This window comes from Juglans microcarpa x Juglans regia, chromosome 3S, assembly GCF_004785595.1.
Source record: "Juglans microcarpa x Juglans regia isolate MS1-56 chromosome 3S, Jm3101_v1.0, whole genome shotgun sequence".
Taxonomy (NCBI): domain Eukaryota; kingdom Viridiplantae; phylum Streptophyta; class Magnoliopsida; order Fagales; family Juglandaceae; genus Juglans; species Juglans microcarpa x Juglans regia.
Genome location: NC_054599.1, coordinates 12,798,182 through 12,808,080, shown reverse-complemented (window position 1 = coordinate 12,808,080; position 9,899 = coordinate 12,798,182). Strand labels below are relative to the sequence as shown.

The following is a 9,899-nucleotide window of genomic DNA, read 5'->3' as shown; positions in this document are numbered from 1 at the left end:
CTTGAGACGGGTTCTTCATCGGGTCTAGATTTTAATATAATCTGGGTTCTTGAAACGGGTTCTCATCGGGTCTAGATTCTCCATCCTTGACTTGATTTTTGGCTTTCTTGGGGTGTTTTCAAATTGATTGTGGGTTCAAGGGAATTCATTCCCGCGGGTTCATATCACTTTTAGCACAAGAACTGGGTGAGATCACTACTCTTACTTGGGAACGTTTTAAGAAAGAATTCGACAGTCGTTTCTTCCCGGAAACAGCCAAACAACAGTAGGCATTCGAGTTTACAAACTTGACCCAAGGAAGTATGTAAGTGGAGAGCAATATGCAGCTCGTTTCATGGAATTAGGCAGATTCGCCCCACACCAGATTGGCACGGAGAAAATGAAGAGAGGAAATTCCAAGATGGGTTACAGCCGAGGATTCGAAACCAAATTGCTTGCTTGCAAATTGAACGTCGCTTCAATAGCAGAGGCGGAGCAATGAAAATTGTTTACTCAAGTTCAGAACGATCGTAAAAGAGGACTTCCCTACTCACAAGGAAAGAATATAGGAAAAGAGAAGGCCCCTTACACTCCAGATAAAGGAAAAGCAATGATGGCCAGAAATGTAGTGCCTTTGACGCCACCACCTTGTCGTAGTTGCGGATGAAAGCACAGTGGTGACTGTCGGTTTGCCACCGGTGTGATATGAACCCGTGGGAATGAATTCCCTTGAACCCACAATCAATTTGAAAACTTTCCAAGAAAGCCAAAAATCAAGTCAAGGATGGAGAATCTAGACTCGATGAGAACCCGTTTCAAGAACCTAGATTATATTAAAATCTAGACCCGATGAAGAACCCGTCTCAAGAACCCAGATTACAAAGGAGGAACGCCACAAAAGTTGTGATTTACCTTTGATAAGTTCAAGAGTTCAATCAAGAACAAGAGGAGAAAACTCAACTCACAAATAAAATTCAATATTGTCTCCTCTCTCAAATGAGGCTACAAAGAGTTTTTAAACCCAAACCTAATCAAAACCCTAGCCAAAATAAAGCCCATTTTTCCCAAAATTACCCTTGATGAACAGACCGGCTACAGTCCGCGGCTACAGTAACCCCAACAATAAATTGATGAAACCCTAGTTCCTAAAATGTAACTTTCCAAATAAGCCCTTGGCCAAAATACAATGCCTTCCCAAAAACATAGTTCATAAGAAATAAGACATGTGAGCCAAGCATTTTCAATCCCACTTATTCTAAACTAGTAAAATAAATCATTTAACCAAATTAGAAGCCTCCAATAACAATAGGCCGTATCTCTAAGTCATGTCTTCCACAGTATGAATAAAGTTGATCAAAGCTGGTTCTTCTTCTTTCAGACCCATCTTTAGTGTTGGGCTCTTGCTGGCTTCATCCCAAGTGGATTGCACCAATCCTTGCATTGCTTCCTTGATCTTCTTGGCCCTTGATCTTGTAATTGGCCCATGATATGAACCCGTGGGAATGAATTCCCTTGAACCCACAATCAATTTGAAAAACTCCCCAAGAAAGCCAAAAATCAAGTCAAGGATGGAGAATCTAGACCCGATGAGAACCCGTTTCAAGAACCTAAATTATATTAAAATCTAGACCCGTTGAACAACCCGTCTCAAGAACCCAGATTACAAAGGAGGAACGCCACAAAGGTTGTGATTTACCTTTGATAAGTTCAAGAGTTCAATTAAGAACAAGAGGAGAAAACTCAACTCACAAATAAAATTCAATATTGTCTAATCTCTCAAATGAGGCTACAAAGAGTTTTTAAACCCAAACCTAATCAAAACCCTAGCCAAAATAAAGCCCATTTTTCCCAAAATTACCCTTGATGAACAGTACCGGCTACAGTACCCGCGGCTACAGTAACCCCAACAATAAATTGATGAAACCCTAGTTCCTAAAATGTAACTTTCCAAATAAGCCCTTGGCCAAAATACAAGGCCTTCCCAAAAACATAGTTCATAAGAAATAAGACATGTGAGCCAAGCATTTTCAATCCCACTTATTCTGAACTAGTAAAATAAATCACTTAACCAAATTAGAAGCCTCCAATAACAATAGGCCGTATCTCTAAGTCATGTCTTCCTCAGCATGAATAAAGTGGATCAAAGCTGGTTCTTCTTCTTTCAGACCCATCTTCAGTGTTGGGCTCTTGCTGGCTTCATCCCAAGTGGATTGCACCAATCCTTGCATTGCTTCCTTGATCTTCTTAGCCCTTGATCTTGTAATTGGCCTATCTGGAACTTGCAAAGGATCTTTAAGAGTAGGCCCACCTTGGTTCCTATCATTCCCCCTCTCCTCAAAAGGATTCGACCTCGAATCTTCACCTACATCAAAAGGAGAAAGATCAGAAACATTGAAAGTTGCAGAAACTTTATACTCACCTGGAAGATCCACTTTATATGCATTGTCATTAATTTTCTCAAGAATTTGGAAAGGTCCATCTCCTCGAGGATGTAACTTAGTCCTTCTATAGGTTGGGAATCTTTCTTTGCGCATGTGAACCCAAACCCAATCTCCTGGTTCAAAGATGACACGCCTTCGTCCTTTATTGGCTTGGGACGCAACCCTTTCATTCTTTTGGGCAATTTGAAGCAGTACCCTCTCATGAAGTGACTTCACTAACTCCGCCTTCTTTTGTCCATCCAAACTACTCCTGTCATCAACAGGATCAAATCCAAAGGAGTAAGTGGATTAAATTCATAAACAATTTCGAAAGGAGAGTACGAAGTAGTAGTATGCATCGTCCTATTATATGCAAACTCTATAAATGGCAAACAATCCTCCCAAGTTTTTAAATTCTTATGAACAACAGTGCGTAAAAGTTGAGTTAAAGTCCTATTAACTACTTCAGTCTGACCATCAGTCTGCGGATGACAAGTAGTGGAAAATAAGAGCTTAGTACCCAATTTCCCCCACAACACCTTCCAAAAGTAGCTAAGGAATTTAACATCCCTATCAGAAACAATACTCTTAGGTACACCATGGAGTCGCACTATCTCCCGGAAAAACAAGTCAGCTATGTTGGTTGCATCATCTGTTTTATGGCATGGAATGAAATGTGTCATCTTACTGAATCTATCCACAACCACAAAAATAGAATCTCTACCCCTTTTGGTCCTAGGCAGCCCCAAAACAAAGTCCATAGATATGTCTACCCATGGCTCACTAGGAACGGGTAAGGGTGTATACAACCCATGTGGCAAAACCTTAGATTTGGCCTTTCTACATGTAATGCACCTTCCACAAATACGGTTAACATCTCTCTTCATCTTAGGCCAAAAGAAATGTTCATGCAAAATGTCTAAAGTTTTCTTGACACCAAAGTGTCCCATTAATCCCCCACCATGTGCCTCACGCACCAATAACTCACGCATAGAACAATTTGGCAGACAAAGTTTGCTTTCATTAAACAAATAACCATCATGCTTGTAAAACTTACCAAATGCCGCCTTATCACATGCCACATACACATTAGAAAAATCAGCGTCATCGGCATACATGTCTTTCACATATTCAAACCCAAGTATTTTAGCACTCATAGAAGTAAGAAGTACATACCTCCGGGATAGAGCATCAGCAACAATGTTCTCCTTACCTTGCTTGTAACGGATGACATAGGGAAATGTCTCAATGTATTCCATCCATCTAGCATGCCTTTTATTCAACTTACCTTGACCCTTGAGATGCTTCAATGATTCATGATCGGTGTGGATCACAAATTCCCTTGGCCATAGGTAGTGCTGCCAAAAGCATTCTCTTGATTAGCCCCCCAATGAAACCCAACATTCTTTTTAATTACCTCAGTGAGTGGTGCAGTAATGGTGCTGAAGTCTTTAACAAAACGCCGATAAAAGCTTGCTAAGCCATGAAAGCTTCTTACCTCAGTGATGCTTTTTGGCGTTGGCCATTCCTTGATGGCCTTGACTTTCTCTTCATCCACCTCAATACCCTTCGTACTAACAACATAACCAAGAAAAACAACTTTTTCCATGCAAAAGGCACATTTCTTGAAATTAGCATACAACTTTTCACATCTCAACACATCAAACACATATCTCAAATGGTCAATATGTTCATTTAAGTTCTTGCTGTACACTAAGATATCATCAAAGTACACAACCACAAACTTGCCTATGAATGCACGTAGGACATGGTTCATTAATCTCATGAAAGTACTGGGCGCATTTGTAAGTCCAAATGGCATAACCAACCATTCATAAAGCCCATATTTAGTCTTAAAAGCAGTTTTCCATTCATCACCCTCTTTCATTCTAATTTGATGGTACCCACTTTTAAGATCAATTTTACTGAAAATACATGAGCCATGCAATTCATCAAGCATATCATCCAATCTAGGAATGGGATGGCGATACTTTACCGTGATATTGTTGACCGCCCTGCAATCAATGCACATCCTCCACGTCCCATCCTTCTTTGGCACCACCAGTAGCACTGGTACAGCACAAGGGCTCATGCTCTCCCTCACGTACCCCCTGCTCATCAAATCCTCAACTTGCCTCTGAAGCTCCTTTGTCTCCTCTGGATTACTCCTATAGGCTGGTCGGTTTGGAATAGCAGCCCCGGGCACAAAATCTATCTGGTGCTCAATGCCTTTCAAACTCCTGCAACAATGAAACAGCCAAACTAGGGAGAAATTGGTTAGTTTCATCAAGAGTAAGATAAGACTCTTTATAGACAAGAAAAATCATAGGGCGATCTGCGAAGAAAGCCCTCTTAACCTCACTCTCTCTTGCATAGAAACTCACTTTTGCCTTTCCTTTTCTCTCAGAAGACTCTCTTTCTTTTTTCTCTAGTGGCTCTACTCTTTTTTCTTTACTCTCAGCCACCTCTCTACTTTCTTTTTCACTCTTTCTTTTATGCTCTTTTTCACTCTCACTCTTTCTTTTTTGCTCAATCTCTTTTTCACTCTTCCTTTTTTGATCACTCTCATTTTCACTCTTTCTCTTCTGATCACTCTCATTTTCACTTTTTCTTTTTTGAGCAACCTCACTTTTCAATTTCAATTGGTCCTCATAGACCTGGCTTGGAGTTAAAGGAGCAAGCTTAATTGTTTTGCCCTCCTTTTCAAAGCTGTACATATTCTTGAACCCATCATGTGTCACCCTCCTATCATACTGCCATGGCCTCCCCAACAAAATATGGCCCGCATGCATAGGCACAACATCACAAAGCACCTCATCCTGATACTTCCCAATAGAAAAAGTAACTAACACTTGTTTATCCACCCTAACCTCTCCACAATCATTCAACCACTGCAATTTGTATGGTCTAGAGTGTTTTAAGGTTGGTAAATTCAATTTCTCAACCAAAGTAGTGCTAGCTACATTAGTACAACTCCCTCCATCAATGATCATACTACATACCTTATTGTTGACATGGCATCTAGTATGGAAAATGTTCTCTCTCTGTTGCTCTGCATCATCCACCTTAATGTGTGCATTAAGAGCACGCCTGGCAACAAGAGACTCACCTGTCACAGGGTATACCACTCCATCATCATCACTAGCATCATCCAACTCGGGCACCTCATCACTATCATCCTCACTCTCAGTCATCACCTCCCCATTGTCACGCATAATCATCACCCTCCTATTCGGACATTGAGAAGCAATGTGCCCTGAACCCAAACACTTAAAACATTTGATATCTCTATTCCGTGAAGGTTGGGATTCTACCTTGGGTTTGTTGCTAGTTCCCTCATCTTTTCCCTTAGGTGGTTCGGTCTTTCTCTTTGCTTCACCTGGATCATTCCTATCCCATTTTGATTTCCAAGTAGTGCTAGAAACCGAAGTGTACCTTGCTGTCCCTTTTCTCTTTAATTGTCTCTCCACCTTCATAGCCATGTGCACCATGTCCTCTATCTCCACATAATGTTGTAATTCAATTACATTGGCTATGTCCCTATTTAACCCACTCAAAAATCTAGCCATGGTGGCCTCTCGGTCCTCCTCTACATTAGCCTGAATCATCGCCACCTCCATCTCCTTATGGTAATCCTCTACACTCCTAGACCCCTGTGTAAGATTTTGTAATTTCTGGTAAAGGTCTCTATAGTAATGGCTAGGAACAAATCTTCGCCTCATGAGAGCTTTCAACTCTCCCCATGTCTCTATAGGCCTCTCATAATTCCTCCTCCTATTGGTCACTAATTGATCCCACCAAATAATAGCATAATCAGTGAATTCAATTACCGCCAACTTTACTTTCTTCTCCTCAGAGTAATTATGGCAATCAAACACCAACTCTATTTTTTTCTCCCACTCTAGATAAACCTCAGGGTCAGTTCTACCTTGGAATTGTGGTATTTTCATTTTGATGCTACCAAGGTCTCCATCTACACCATCCCGACCCCTTAGATTCCCCTCAAATCCTTTTTCATGCCTAACTCTTCTATTTCTACCCGACCCAACGTCAGATGCTAAGTCTTCCTCATCCTCACCATCTCCTTCATTCTCATACTGATTTTCAACTCTATGCTCACGTCGCCTCCTGTCCCTCCCACCTTGTAGATTTCTAATCGCTGCTTCTTGATGATCCATCCTATCCCTCACTTCACCCAACACCAAGTTCAACCGCTCAAACTGTTGTTGCATGGCTTGCAACACAAAGGATGAGTTATCTGCTCTCCCCCTTGGTGATGCGCTACTCCGATGAGACATTATCAGGCGCTACACAAAAGAATGTTAGTGGGAAAAAAAAAAAATAAACCTCACACACTCCCTCACGTGTTTACACTCGAATAATGACACTCCACTCGTGTTTCACTCTTAATTGGCTTTTTTCGATAATAGTCTCACACTCTCTTGCCTTTTACCTCAAGAGTTTTCCCACTCCTGTTCTTTAAGAACTAATTGACTCAATCAAGACAAAGCAACTTTGTTTTATCCCAACTAGTAATTAGGTCCAAGAAACAAGAACAAGAGAAACACGAAAGGAATGAAAAAAAATGGCACGTGAATCAAGGATTTTATACGAATGAAACAGTTAACAATAAGACAAGATACCAACTAGAATCACCCCCTTTGATGATAAGGCTCAAGAAAAAAATCCTCGAATTTTTTTTTTTTTTTCCTTTCTTTTCTTTTCTTTTCTTTTCTTTTCCTTTCATCAACTGATTTGATCACAAACAAGAATAAGCAGTTGAGAAAACCCTAACAATAACTCAGAAACCCTTGGGCAAGTGATATACGGCAGCCCCTAGAACAAGAGATTTCAGCCAACACAAACCCTAGAACAATGATTTTCAGCAACCCTAACAATAGTGAAGAAGTCTGCTAACCACCACTATTTTTTTTTTTTTTTGTAATCAATCCTAGAACAATGAAGCCCTAGAATTAAATATGCAAGAAATAAAAGATAGAATAAGACCTGATTGGAAACCTTGCTCTGAATACCAAATGATATGAACCCGTGGGAATGAATTCCCTTGAACCCACAATCAATTTGAAAAACTCCCCAAGAAAGCCAAAAATCAAGTCAAGGATGGAGAATCTAGACCCGATGAGAACCCGTTTCAAGAACCTAGATTATATTAAAATCTAGACCCGTTGAAGAACCCGTCTCAAGAACCCAGATTACAAAGGAGGAACGCCACAAAGGTTGTGATTTACCTTTGATAAGTTCAAGAGTTCAATTAAGAACAAGAGGAGAAAACTCAACTCACAAATAAAATTCAATATTGTCTAATCTCTCAAATGAGGCTACAAAGAGTTTTTAAACCCAAACCTAATCAAAACCCTAGACAAAATAAAGCCCCTTTTTCCCAAAATTACCCTTGATGAACAGTACCGGCTACAGTACCCGCGGCTACAGTAACCCCAACAATAAATTGATGAAACCCTAGTTCCTAAAATGTAACTTTCCAAATAAGCCCTTGGCCAAAATACAAGGCCTTCCCAAAAACATAGTTCATAAGAAATAAGACATGTGAGCCAAGCATTTTCAATCCCACTTATTCTAAACTAGTAAAATAAATCATTTAACCAAATTAGAAGCCTCCAATAACAATAGGCCGTATCTCTAAGTCATGTCTTCCTCAGCATGAATAAAGTGGATCAAAGCTGGTTCTTCTTCTTTCAGACCCATCTTCAGTGTTGGGCTCTTGCTGGCTTCATCCCAAGTGGATTGCACCAATCCTTGCATTGCTTCCTTGATCTTCTTGGCCCTTGATCTTGTAATTGGCCTATCGGGAACTTGCAAAGGATCTTTAAGAGTAGGCCCACCTTGGTTCCTATCAGCCCATCTGGAACTTGCAAAGGATCTTTAAGAGTAGGCCCACCTTGGTTCCTATCATTCCCCCTCTCCTCAAAAGGATTCGACCTCGAATCTTCACCTACATCAAAAGGAGAAAGATCAGAAACATTGAGAGTTGCAGAAACTTTATACTCACCTGGAAGATCCACTTTATATGCATTGTCATTAATTTTCTCAAGAATTTGGAAAGGTCCATCTCCTCGAGGATGTAACTTAGTCCTTCTATGGGCTGGGAATCTTTCTTTGCGCATGTGAACCCAAACCCAATCTCCTGGTTCAAAGATGACATGCCTTCGTCCTTTATTGGCTTGGGACGCAACCCTTTCATTCTTTTGGGCAATTTGAAGTCGTACCCTCTCATGAAGTGACTTCACCAACTCTGCCTTCTTTTGTCCATCCAAACTACTCCTGTTATCAACAGGTAAAGGCATCAAATCCAAAGGAGTAAGTGGATTAAATCCATAAACAAGTTCAAAAGGAGAGTATGAAGTTGTAGTATGCATCGTCCTATTATATGCAAACTCTATAAATGGCAAACAATCCTCCCAAGTTTTTAAATTCTTATGAACAACAGTGCGTAAAAGCTGAATTAAAGTCCTATTAACTACTTCAGTCTGACCAGCAGTCTGCGGATGACAAGTAGTGGAAAATAAGAGCTTAGTACCTAATTTCCCCCACAACACCTTCCAAAAGTAGCTAACGAATTTAACATCTCTATCAGAAACAATACTCCTAGGTACACCATGGAGTCGCACTATCTCCCGGAAAAACAAGTCAGCTATGTTGGTTGCATCATCTGTTTTATGGCATGGAATGAAATGTGCCATCTTACTGAATCTATCCACAACCACAAAAATAGAATCTCTACCCCTTTTGGTCCTAGGCAGCTCCAAAACAAAGTCCATAGATATGTCTACCCATGGCTCACTAGGAACGGGTAAGGGTGTATACAACCCATGTGGCAAAACCTTAGATTTGGCCTTTCTACATGTAATGCACCTTCCACAAATACGGTTAACATCTCTCTTCATCTTAGGCCAAAAGAAATGTTCATGCAAAATGTCTAAAGTTTTCTTGACACCAAAGTGTCCCATTAATCCCCCACCATGTGCCTCACGCACCAATAACTCACGCATAGAACAATTTGGCAGACAAAGTTTGCTTTCTTTAAACAAATAACCATCATGCTTGTAAAACTTACCAAATGCCGCCTTATCACATGCCACATACACATTAGAAAAATTAGCGTCATCGGCATACATGTCTTTCACATATTCAAACCCAAGCATTTTAGCACTCATAGAAGTAAGAAGTACATACCTCCGGGATAGAGCATCAGCAACAATGTTCTCCTTACCTTGCTTGTAACGGATGACATAGGAAAATGTCTCAATGTATTCCTTCCATCTAGCATGCCTTTTATTCAACTTACCTTGACACTTGAGATGCTTCAATGATTCATGATCGGTGTGGATCACAAATTCCCTTGGCCATAGGTAGTGCCGCCAAGTCTCTAATGCACGAACAAGAGCGTAAAGCTCTTTGTCATAAGTAGGGTACTTCAGGGATGCTCCACTTAACTTTTCACTGAAGAAGGCTATGGGACGC

The 9,899-nt window shown here is 40.5% G+C and overlaps 1 protein-coding gene across 1 annotated transcript; it reads right to left on the bottom strand.

Moving 5' to 3' along the window:
• Window positions 1-488: 488 nt before the first annotated feature.
• On the bottom strand, window positions 489-9,205 carry LOC121258696 (the record flags this gene model as incomplete). The annotated part of the gene is given in 4 exon segments (XM_041160240.1): window positions 489-563; window positions 2,346-2,662; window positions 2,665-3,169; window positions 8,375-9,205. Coding segments are annotated over 4 exon segments (1,728 nt in total), but the record flags the coding sequence as incomplete, so codon positions are not given.
• Window positions 9,206-9,899: the final 694 nt, after the last annotated feature.